This window comes from Vicugna pacos, chromosome 3, assembly GCF_048564905.1.
Source record: "Vicugna pacos chromosome 3, VicPac4, whole genome shotgun sequence".
In the NCBI taxonomy this organism is placed as follows: domain Eukaryota; kingdom Metazoa; phylum Chordata; class Mammalia; order Artiodactyla; family Camelidae; genus Vicugna; species Vicugna pacos.
Genome location: NC_132989.1, coordinates 70440908 through 70453440, shown reverse-complemented (window position 1 = coordinate 70453440; position 12533 = coordinate 70440908). Strand labels below are relative to the sequence as shown.

At 42.3% G+C, this 12533-nt stretch overlaps 1 protein-coding gene across 14 annotated transcripts in view; it reads left to right on the top strand.

Moving 5' to 3' along the window:
- Positions 1–12533, top strand: part of SV2C (synaptic vesicle glycoprotein 2C) — a 394932-nt gene that overhangs the window by 238992 nt on the left and 143407 nt on the right. For all 14 annotated transcript variants that reach the window (XM_072958521.1, XM_031674860.2, XM_072958523.1 and 11 more), the window contains one exon: positions 8210–8891. In XM_072958521.1, coding sequence (XP_072814622.1) covers positions 8312–8891 — 580 coding nt within the window. In that variant the 5' untranslated portion in view covers positions 8210–8311. The remainder of the gene's footprint in view (positions 1–8209; positions 8892–12533) is intronic.

Sequence of the window (12533 nt, the reverse complement as noted above, 5' to 3'; positions counted from 1 at the left end):
TAAAGATTGGAAGTGAGGATCTCTGGGTGGTAGAAATACATATGATTTTATTTTATTTTTTGTGATTTTCTGAATTTTCCAGTTATTTCTTAATCATGTTTTGGTTTTGTAAGCAGAATGAATATTGCTGTACTAAATTGAATTCAGATACTTCCTCAAAAGGCTGTTGCTTACTTTGACTCATTTGAGAATATTCTTTCTACCAGGAGGTCTAGGACCTTCAGAAAAGTTCATATATATATATAAGCAGGTTTGTTGTTTGGGTAAGGCCTTTAGGTTTCAATAATGTGGAATTTGTAGAGATTTAGACGACTGTTGAGGCCAGTTTATCCTGGCTTAGGAGAGCTGTTCCTCATAGAGCAAATTTATTGTGTCAAAATTGCATTAAAGGAATGCTAACATACTTAACATTTCCTGGCTCTTTGAATGACTTATTCCTTTAAAATATGCAGATGTGCTAAATACCCTTAATTTTTGTAGCCAGTTTGTTTAAAAATCATAGAAGATTACTTTTTAAAAACTTAATTTCAGTTTTTGATAGGCTTGAAAGAAATACTGTTTCATTTTAGAAATATTATCTTAATGTAGACTTTGTTTTTCATCCTGCTTCCCTCAATTAATTCTAATTAGTGAGTTTTATGGTATTTTATAACAGAGACCTTAGAAAGGATCTTGGCATTTATCATAACACAGTGTTTCCCATAGTGTATAATGAAGACTGCTTATCGGTGTCATGTTGAGGGTCGGGGCATGCTATTATTAGGAAAGTTTGGGGAATAGTTGGGTAACATATTTAAACAAGGTTCTTTATAACAAGCTGCACTGTGGCTCTCCTAGAGAAGGATCTATAAAATATGAGATAGAAACTTCCCAACTGATTTGACCATAGATCTTTTTCCTTTCAGTGCATGGAGTAGAGCCATATGTTGCAGAATGCACACTGGGGACATGCTGATCAGACAACTCCCTCCTGGAGAAAGGGGGAAACCAGGGAGTCAGCCCCATACAGTGCTTATGTCCTCATTTAATAACATTGCTTTATACTCTTTCATTTTACTGGGTTCCTATTTTCAAGGAGGTTCCACTCCAATAGGGAAGACCATGGCACTTAACCAGAAGGGAAGACATGATTGAATGTCAGGATGGGACCAACTATGCGTAACAGGGAGGAGGTGAGAGACTGAGCAGTAGTGAAAGGAGATCACTTCATGAAAGAGGTGGCCTTTGAACTGCCCCTTGAAGAATGGTAATTTACACATACTTACACTTCAGTTCAGAGGTTGGAGGGCCAGAGGCATCCTTAAATGACCAAAGTCTGCTGTCAAAGATTTGAGCAGGCTGGGATGATGCATCAGTATCTATTCCTTCATCTCAAAATGCGTTCTCCTCTTTCCCCAAAGTTTCTTTTCAGAATGCTGTCTCACTGCAGTTATGGGATTCTGCATTTTAATGCTGATCACCTTCAACTCTCATTACTATTTCACAAGGTTAGGCTATATAAAGTAGTGATGTGGATGTTTTTACATGGTATTTAGAGCTCCTACAAGGCCATGCCCATCTTCTAATCTTCCTGCTGTCTCCAGAGCCTGGCTCCAGACCATGAAAGTGCAGAGCTCAGCATGCTGATCTTTTTTTGGACAGTTTATATAAACCCCAGAGGTTCCAAACCTGTGTTGAATAAGCCTTTCAACAAACATTTCTTCTAGAATAAGCATATTCATAATATAGATGGTATACTGCACCAAATCTCTTCAACTATGTTCTTTTAATCATGAAAAAAACAGAGCATTTTATTGAATTTAATTTATACCTCGATAAAATTGATTTTGAACCTTTAAAAAAAAATCACCATTTTCAGACATACATGAGACGGCCTTAATGAAGAAGTATCTGGTTGTTTCTAATCAGCCCTACTTGCAGTGTGGATGGTTATGAATAGTAAATATTGCCTTTCTTTCTGACATTCATCAAAAATTAAAATGTCTATATTAGTTTGGAGTGATGCATTATAGTATCCCTCAAAATATATCAGGACTTATGGCAACTTTTAGATGTTCATGTCCTTGTCTTTTTAATATTTTAATATTTTGTGGCATTGCTCTAATGTCATCACATGTGGTTGGTCTTATGTCCGTAAGAGATGGAAAGTGACACGGCCCTCATCAGGGTGGCTGGTGCACTCTGTTATCATACAGCACAGAGCTAACGTGAAACGCTACTCCCCACTTCTCGGGTTTCCACTCAGGTACAGGAATGTCCAGTGCTCCCCAGGAGAGACAGATGGGAGACAAACAGCTTACAACCCCCCCCCCCGCCCATAGGTACCCTCCCTCCTCCCCAGGAAAGAAGGAGCGATTTCTCTGGGGAACTGGGGGGACAACCTTGGCCTGCGGGCATCAGCCCTGTGGGAGGTGCTGTTTCTGCAGGCCTTCAGCACTGGGAAGCTCCCCAAACATCCCGCCCCCGAAGGAGCCCTGCTCAGTCCAGCGTCCTGGACCACCTGGGGAGAAGGCGTGACTTTAGGGATGAAGTGTCGGCTCAGTTCTCCATCAGCAGCAGGTGATCACTATTTGTCTGCTGTGTTGAATGTCTCCATTTGATCCAAATTTAAGAGGGGAAGAGGATTGTTATCTAGTACGCCCAACACACCAGAGATCAGCACGTATATATCTAGACGTGGGAGGTGGGGGCTGTCTTCTGTTGCAGCTCTGCTGCTTCAGACCTCTGTTTCTATCTCAGGCTCCCATTTCCACTAAGACGTGGTATATATATTGGATAAGTGGTTGGGCTCTGGAGTAGCATTAGTCTGGGTTTGAATTCTTGGGCGGGTTTCAGTTTCCCCATCTGTAAAATGGGGGTTTAAGAGTTCCTACCATATATGACTGTTGTGAGGATTGCTGTTGTGCGATAATACTTCTGAAGTACTTAACACGTGGTGCACCTGACAGGTGAGCTGTTACTATTGCTGTCACTGCTCTGAGTGCACTGTGGCTTTAAAGGTGCCTGAATAGAGTTACTAAAATGAGGGACTTGTCCAGCATCCAGAGGATTCTAGAAAGTATGGGGGAGGAGGAGCTCCCCAAGATCTTTTGCTGTGGTGCTGCGATCTTTTGTCATGGTGGTGATGAGGAAAGAAAAGCAGAGAAAGGACTGGAGGTTTGGGCCCAGTGTGGGGAGACTGGAGAAACGTGTGTGCGTGGAGTCTGTGCATCCTGGGAACATGTGTAGGATGGTTTTGAAATAGTTGGTGGTCGGGGCTATGTGCTATTTGGCATGAACCATCAAAGAAAGAAAACTAAAACTTTTTTTTTTTTGCCAGAATAACGCTCATTTATGTGTGTGAGCTATTATTTGTGCCAAATGATTGTCACGCACATTGACTGTGCCGATCATTAAATATCATAAGCTTTCCTGTAAATACTATTCACTTGTAACAGCTGCTTCTGTAAATGTAGTTTTGGGGCTCAGTGGTAGCATGTGTGCCTAGCATGCACAAGGTCCTGGGTTCAATCCCCAGTATCTCTGTTTGAAAAAGTAAATAATAAATAAAACCTAAATTACCTCCCCCTGTTAAAAAAAAGTTTAAAAAAATTACTTTTTTAAATGTAGTTTTTAATTACCTGTGGGTCCTGCCACTTAGCATGATTAGCAGGGCATCTAAGCAAGCATTTATTAAATGCTAATTGTAGGAGATACTGTTAATATTCTGACCAAATACTCTCGGATTCCTTTCATTGTCTTGGAGCTCTCCTCCTGGCTTCAGTGTGTCTTTGCGTCCATCAGCCAGCACCTGTATCTCTTCACAGGTCCACCTTTGAGCTGCTGGAAGCACTTTGCCTTTGATGCAGCGAGCTGGAAGCGCCTGTGTCCATCCTTGACAGGCGGGGTGGGGCGGGGGGGCACTTAGCCAACAGTGGGCAGGTGCGGGAGCAGGAAAGCCCAGCGCTTTTGCCTTGAGTGGGAAGAACTCTGAGACACGAGTTAAGTTCCTGAATCACTCTGCAGATTCAAGCTGAAGCTTGCCCCCCAGGACACTGCCCAGAATTGCAGCCCTGCATCGATTGTCCCCTTCCCACTCCACCCTGCTTCTCCCACTCCCTTACCAGCTTGTCTGCAATAAATGATTCACACCCGACTCCTCATCACAGGCTCTGTCTAGGGAACCCAAGTTAAAAACACTTAATGTATGTCGAATTCTGTCCTGGACGCAGTGTGAACACCGTCTCATCTAATCCTCAGCACAGTGTAAGGTACATCATTGTCCTTGTTTCCTGGCAAGGTACTGGCTTGAATAAAGAAGAGGCAGCTTCCCTGAGAGTTAGAGCTTCATTGCTGTTTTCTTTCCTGCCCTCCTGGCCTGCTGACATCTTATTTAGCACGATTGTATTATCTTTTGAAGTTGAAGCAACATCTTGGGCTAGTTTTTCTGAACAAACAAAACCATATGTTAAGGTTATTATCCATAGAAAGCCCATCACTGGTGAAACGTATCACAGTAATTCTTGTTTCAGAACCTATAGGATGGTTAGCAAAGAGGCTATGAACCATTTTTGTATGAAATAGACAGGTTACTGGAATGACTAGGAAGAACGCTGCCGCACTTATTAAGACCTCAGGGGCGCACGGTGTGAGGCAGATGGGGAAAAGGGGCAAGCCTCTGGGGTCAGACCACTGGGCTCGAGTCCCAGCACTGCCTTTGACAAGCTTTGTGACCTTGGGCTACTTATTTAATCTTGCTAAGCCTTAATTTTCTCACCTGTAAAATGGACCGTATAATACCTGTTTCATAGGATTGTCAGGATTAAATAAAAGAATACAAGAGTGTGTATAAAGTTCTTAGCACAATGCTTGGCACAGAGTAAGCACCCATTCAACCCGCTTTTCATTAAATCGGCGTTTGGCACGTGTACGTGGTGTTACTGGGTGATTCATCCCAAATGGAGGAACGGTGTTTGCAGACGCTGATAACGTGAGAAGCAGCTGATAATGTGAGAAGCAGCTGCGCATGGATGTCCGAGTGGGCCACACCTGGTGCACGGGCCACACCTGTGAGCTGCTGCTTCAAATGCAGGTGTGGCCTTCTGACACAGATCCCGGTCTGCCATCTTCCTAGTGACCTTTGGGATGAGCCTAGCTTTTTGCATTTTTCCACTTACCAGAAAGGGAAATATCCATAGAATACAACTCTGCCCCCTGAATAACCTTCCCACTAGCTAAACATCTTGTGCATTTTCCAAGATTGCATAGTGTAGATGATACAAACTTATTTTTTGTTTATCATTTTATTTTGGGGTCCTAGATTCACATGCAGGTGTAAGAAGTAATAGAGATGCCCTACACCTGCCCTTCACCGAGTTTCCCCCGTGGCATCATCTACAGACATCTGGATTTAAACAGAATTTTTGAATAAGTATTCATAGTTGCCCTTGTTTATGCAAAAGCACTGAAAAATCTCCTTTGTTTTAGTGAGACTACAAACTGTAAGACCCGGTCTCTTCCATTAAGATCTGAAAATGGAGTGAAGCCTCACTTTTTGGCTTGAGGAACCTGGGGAACTTACATACACATGGTCTTTGTTTTGCCTCAGAGTCAAATAGACTTGTACAAGAAGCATTTTTTTCCCCCGAAAACCAAACCGTTTAATTTTTTAAAAATTGTTTTCATTGCGCGTGTGATTAGATCACTTAGGGAGTTAGAGTCATCCATTTTCTAGGACACCAGGCCGGCTTTCTGTCATAGAGGTGGCTCCCACGCAAGGACCATGTGAGGGGGTGCGAGCCCGTGAAGCACGTGATGAGACCGCGGCCAGGAACAAAGGCAGGAAAGCCAAACGCAGTCAGTTTAGTTACTGTTTCTTAGGAAGAGCAACTGCGGAAGCTTCCCATTGCCAACAGGCACGGTTCGCGGCGGCGTGTTACAGTGGTTCAGGGTCTGTCCTCGCTCTCCAGTCTTTGGATCCCCTTTAAGGGCATTTGTGTGCTGTTGTGCCCAAGAAGCAGCTGGTGTGCAGTGTCTGATGTGATCGTCGATTTCTGGGTGGTAGAGGAGTTGGCTTTATTTATTGTGTGAAATGTTTTAATTTCACTTTTCATTTTTAAACTAGGAAACATCTCTCCATCTGCGGCATCATTTATCCATCATTCTCCCTTCTTCCCTTCTCTCTTTTCCTGCCTCCTTCTTAACTTTCTGAGCGCTCCATCCTCAACCACTCTTCTCGCTGCCTTCCCATCTAACTCTCCTCTGGATCCCTCAGCTCTCCAAAAAAGAAAGGAGAAGAAGAACAAACAGAAACACCCTTCATCAAGACATTCCGGAGAAAGCCTTGTAATCATATGCTTGTTTTCATTTCATTTTGTCATTTTCCAGAACACCGGCCTGAGCAGGGCCGTGCTTCTGTTTTGCCCACTGGGCATTTGTTGGTATTCCACGGTAATGATGTACAGTTCGTTTATAAACAAACATCCTATTGTCTTTATTGCTGGGTTTGTTTGTGATGTCTGAACGAGCAGTTTTAGTATATGTTTATAATAGCTGCTTACAAGTGTTTTACTCTGAGTGCAAAAGAACGAAGTAGAATTGACCATTACATAAACCAGTGTTTGGGATGCTGCTGCAGTGCAGGGCTTGGGGAATTAATGATGGGGGGGGAATGATTTTTTCACCTTCATGTCATCTATGTACAAGGTGGCCTGACAATGGCTTACTTGGGCCACCGGAGGAGACAGCCCAGTGGAGGAGTGAGAGAAGTCAGCCAGAGTGTAGTAAGTCAAGACGTAAGGAGCTACCCGTGAGAAAGAAAACCTAGTGATGGGTCATGGGAGGCTGCTGACTCGGTCTCCAGGACAGCAGCTAACTGGAGTGGCAGTCAGACACGGTGGGAGGGAGTGTGTGTGGGGGAGTGTCTAGAGACGGAGAAGGTAGGGACAAAGCCTGGGGTTCTTACAGGGTCAGTTGTGAAGGGACACTGCATGTGGCTGACCTGTCCCTGCTGGCCTGTGGGTGGTTTCTGAAAGGGCACCCCCATCACTGGACAAGCCCCATGTTATAATTCAGTGATTATCCAAAGTATCTGTGAAATCATTTGATGAACACTGCCGATTTCTATGGATATGACTGCCGTACTAGGGGAAAATACTCACTGTCAGCTTTGGGTGCCGCGTGAGTCTCTTATCATTTATTGGAAGAAGATACTAGGAAGGTAGGACGAAAGTGTATTTTATAAATATTTACAACATACTTCAGAGATATTGCGGGTTGGGTTCCAGACCACTGCAATAAAGTGAATATTGCAATAAACCAAGTCACACAAATTTTTGGTTTCCCAGTGCTTATTAAAGTTATGTTTACACTATACTGTAGTTAGTTAAGTGTGCAGTAGCTTTATATCTAAAAAAAAAAAAAAGCACCTTAATTAAAAAATACTTTATTGCTAAAAAATTGCTAACAATTATCTATCTGAGCCTTCAGCAAGTTATAGTAGTTACATCAAAGACGACTGATCACAGATCATGTAACAAATATGATAATAATGGAAACATTTTAAATTTTACAAGAATTTCCAAAATATGACAGGGAAACAAAATGAGCAAAATGTTTTTGCAAAAATGGCATCAATAAACTTGCTGGACCCAGGGTTGCCACAAATCTTCAACTTGTTAAAATTGCAGTATCTGCAAAGTGCAATAAAGCGGAATGCAGTAAAATGAGGAGTGCTTGTGTATGATTTGATAGCCTTGCATATAGCGGTGCTTGCTTGCTTTGTTTTTTCCATTGTGGGGAAATGAGGTCAGCAGGATTCTTCTGTTATTCTGGGTTTGCCTTTGCAGAGTGTGTACGTATCTGTGAGCAATATTATTTTTCTCAGTCAAGGTCTATGTTTCTAGCACTTTTGAAATATGTTGGCTGTACTTATAAAGATGCAGCGTGTCTCATTGTATTTTCAGGGGAGTGCTTATGTATTCTATGCAAAGTTACCCAGGAGACAGAGTTCCTTAAAAACAAAACAATAATAATAATAGCAAAAACCCTAGGTACTCCAAGTGCTGATCACACTTGAGCAGAGAACCAGCAAACAGTGTGCTCAAAAGAAAGGAAAAGCTCATTCTGTGACTTAGTCTATGGGGCGAGTGAAATGAGACCAAGAAATAGATGATGGAAAAGACATAGAAAGAAATAATAAATCTCTCCTGTGCTTTGTCTTCTCTTGCAGTTCCGTTTTGAACCCAAAGTGGATGATGCTGTCAAGACTGAACCATTGACCTGAGGCTGTGAAAAATTCCCATCTTCTCGTTGGACAATCTGTTGAGATAAGATGGAAGACTCCTACAAGGATAGGACTTCCCTGATGAAGGGTGCCAAGGACATTGCCAGAGAGGTGAAGAAACAGACGGTAAAGAAAGTGAATCAAGCAGTGGATCGGGCCCAGGATGAGTACACCCAGAGGTCCTATAGTCGGTTCCAGGACGAGGAAGAGGAAGATGACTATTACCCACCCGGAGAAACCTACAATGGGGAGGCCAACGATGATGAAGGCTCCAGTGAAGCTACTGAGGGTCACGACGAAGATGATGAAATCTACGAAGGGGAGTATCAGGGCATCCCCAGCATGAACCAAGGGAAAGACAGCATCGTGTCAGTGGGGCAGCCCAAGGGCGATGAGTACAAGGACCGCCGGGAGCTGGAGTCCGAGAGGAGAGCTGACGAGGAAGAACTAGCCCAGCAGTATGAGCTGATAATCCAAGAGTGTGGCCACGGCCGCTTTCAGTGGACCCTTTTCTTTGTCCTGGGCATGGCCCTGATGGCGGACGGCGTGGAGGTGTTTGTCGTGGGCTTCGTGTTGCCCAGCGCTGAGACAGACCTGTGCATACCAGACTCCGGATCCGGGTGGCTGGGTGAGTGTGACATTCAGAGATGCATTTGGGAACTGCTTTATTTGTCGAACACTGTTAACATGTAGAATAAGTACTTTTCATACGAAGCCCTGCATTTTTTCCAACACTTGAACAATTTTAAACATGCAAAGGAATCAAAAGAATTGTACAGTGATGCCATATACACCCAGCACCCAGGTTCTTTAGTTAACGTTTACTCGATTTCTTCATCACCTAACCATCTTCACCTGTCCCACTTTTATTTTTATGCATTCTAAAGTAACTTAGAGCAGTACATTTTAACTTCACATATTCACCTGTCCCACTTTTATTTTTATGCATTTTAAAGTAACTTAGAGCAGTACATTTTAACTTAACACTATTAGAACGTTGCATTTATTTCTCCTTTGTTTACTTCCAAAGATATGCCCTTGGAAGTTAATAAAGCCATGATATGAAACTTGTCTGATACTTGTCTAATTACAGAGGTTAATTCTACAAAGCTCTGACAAATGTGATTTCAAATTCCAGATTTCAAATTTTATGTATAATACTACGGTTTAAATACTTTCGGGATCCTGCCGATTTTTATTTTTTCTGTAATCTGTCTGAATGTTTGCTTCCTTGTTTTTTCAACTACCCTTATTTATAGAGGTTTCTCTAAATGACTTTTTCTTTTTCAAAGTTTGTGCCTTTGTGTCTACACTGGCAAAACTTCCTCTCCTCATAGGACTTAAAAATCTACTTCAAATCATATTAGTATTTAAATTATATGTGTTAAAATAACATGACCTCTCTATTAAATATCTGGAGAGCAGGTTTGATTTTTGTGTTACAGTTACCATGCACTGAAGGTTCACGTTGTCGCCAAGCTGTAGTTAACACCCCCACTTACCTCCCTGTGGGAGGGAAGATCGGAAGGCCAAGAACCATGCACACGGCAGGCTATCCCAGAAACTTAAGGCCCATGGCAAACACTTGGTAGGCTTTCCAAAGCCCTTCTGCTGCGCTTACCTCAGAGAATATGTCTGTGTGCATATTAAATCTTTCTGTGTTTCACAGTCTGTGAAAGAGAGAAAAAATATCGGCGTCTCTATTTCCAAGGGACTTTTTAAAGCTAAAGCTTGACAAACAGACGTGTACAGCTCTTTTGTCGTTTAGTGAATAACTCTTACTCAGTAATGCTATCATCATTGATGCATAAAAAACAATTAAATACCATCTACTAATCTGCTCTGTGACAACACAAGAGAGAAACATGCATGAGAAAAGAATTGACAGCTTATCCCTTTAACCCTTGTTTCTTTTATATGACCCACTCCTAGTATTTGCTTCTTTCATTGCCTAACTGGAAGACATGGGTCCAAGGGAGGGGCGAAGGGAAGGGGCCAGGGGGCATAGAGTGTGTGGCTTTTGCTAGTAGACTCATTTGCATGTTCAGCCATCAAAATGCAGAACACGGTTCGGAGGAGAGTCCTCAGTTATTGGTCAGATCAGTCGTTTAGGCAAATCGCTTTCATATGTAGCACTGTATTTTGTTTTTGTTTTTTTCTTTAGTGAGCAAGAATTCCCACTGTAAGCCTGGGCATCAAAATATTTATCAAGATTTTGCTAACGAAATGTATCAGTAGCATGTTTTAAGAAGATAGAGCCTTAGAAATACATCTCCACAGACATTTAATAATTGCAGGCTTAAAGTTAGAATAACAGTCTTTTCATGTCATGACCCTAGCTTTTGTATTGGAATCATTTCAGAAAGATCTGAGCTAAGCTTACCCTCGTGCCTTCATCTTCTCGGTGCCTAATGGAAGCACAGTGTTACACGTGATGCTCTTATCAGTCTGTCCCATAAACCCGTAAACCCTGATGATGTTACACACCCCTAGGTGGCATACACCAGTGTAGATAATGCTGTGGAACAACTGAGCACGGATATTTTCGTCCCTCCATAAACGATGCCTGCTTTAGTGAATTAAAAATGTGTCCCCATAAGTGTGCCGTTTCACTCCATGTTGTGAGTCCCCCACAGAAGCATTTTAATTGTTCTTACTGAGTACAAACTCATTCTGCTCGCCACACGGTAGGCCAATAAATCAGGAGATGAAGTGTTGGAGCAAAGAATATAGTGACTTTATTCAGAAAGCTGGCAGACCCAGAAGATGGCAGACTAATGTTCTGGAGAACCATCTTCCCCAAGTCAGAATTCAGGCTCCTTTTATACTAGAAAAGGGAGTGGTTATACTTGGTTGTTGCAAACTTCTTCTTGGTGTCTGTGGAGATGTATTTCTAAGTGTAGGAATTCTTTGTTCTTGGAATCGTTTGTTCTTGCAGCTGTCCACGTGGGTCAGATCATAGTGTCCCTGTAAACCTCCAACGAAACGAACGTTATTTTCTATTCTGCAACTTTATATGAATGGAAAAATTTTAATATCCTTAAAGGTCAGAGCCTTGAGAATAGGCTGTCCTGTATTTCAGGCTGTAGGCAACATCCTTTTACAGAAGGTGTAGAACCAGCAAGACTAAGCCTGGGAAACAGAGCGCAGGGTTAAAGTCAAAGGAACAGATCTAATATGGAATCAGATTTGTTCTTTTCTATTACAGTCCCACAACTGTGCTTCCAGTCCCACATTTCAATTATTTTGCCATTGCAATTTCACTTTAATTGCATTCTAACAGCATCTTTTTAAGACAAGCATGTAAATTGTTTTGCCATTTTCATTTCATTGAGTAATGGCTTTGTAATATAATTACCACACTAAGTCATTGCAGTGGGATCAAAATGCGAGACAAAGTTGCATGACCCTTGTTTGGTGGCCTTTGGAGGGGATAGATTTGCAAAGTAATTTCTCATTTGCTACTAAGCATTGTGTCATTTCCCTCAAGGAAGACCAGAAACGAGAAACATTAACCAATTTATGTTTTAATTATTTGGGAGATAGAGCCTCTCTTTGTGTTTGCTTGAAGATTGACTTCCAGGCAGCTAAGGGCACACCATGTGTGTGTCCGTGCATTTGGTCTGTGTGCATATAGAACAGCTTGGTTTGGGCTGGGAAGAGGTTAGGGTAAATATTTAATTCATTATCTGATGAGCTGTTCTTTAAAGGAATAAGTACCATCACTTTAAGATAATCCATTTTCAATCGACAAAGTCCATTAATTGAGCATTTATTATGTGCAAAGCACAGTGTTACCAAGGGGATAATAGGACCAAAAAAAAAAGGACAAGGTCTGTGTATCCAAGGAAGTTGTAGTCTAGTATGGAGAAATGACAGATGTCTGCATGCTTCCGGGACAAGGAAGCAAGTATCAATAGCCAGAAGAGAAGTGTAGATAAAGAGACTTCAGGCTCGTTGACCACATAAGGGATAAGGACTCACTAAGGCAGTAGAAGGAAGGTGCTTGTTCCTGGAGTAGAGTCAGCAGGGATTTTGTTGTTGATTAGTTTGGAAGCAGCGGGAAGAGGGCAGTTGATGAAAGGAAGGCAGTTCATCTAGTCAGGTAACGCAGAGTACAGGTTTTAGGACAGGGGAGAAAGAGGAAGGGTGTCGTTTTAGACTTACCACTTTGAGATTTGGGGGGTGTCCTAAAAGGAGAACCCAGTGGGCTGCTGCCGATTTGGGCTGAAGTGCTGAGCGTTTTCATCTCGTGTAAGATGAAACTGCC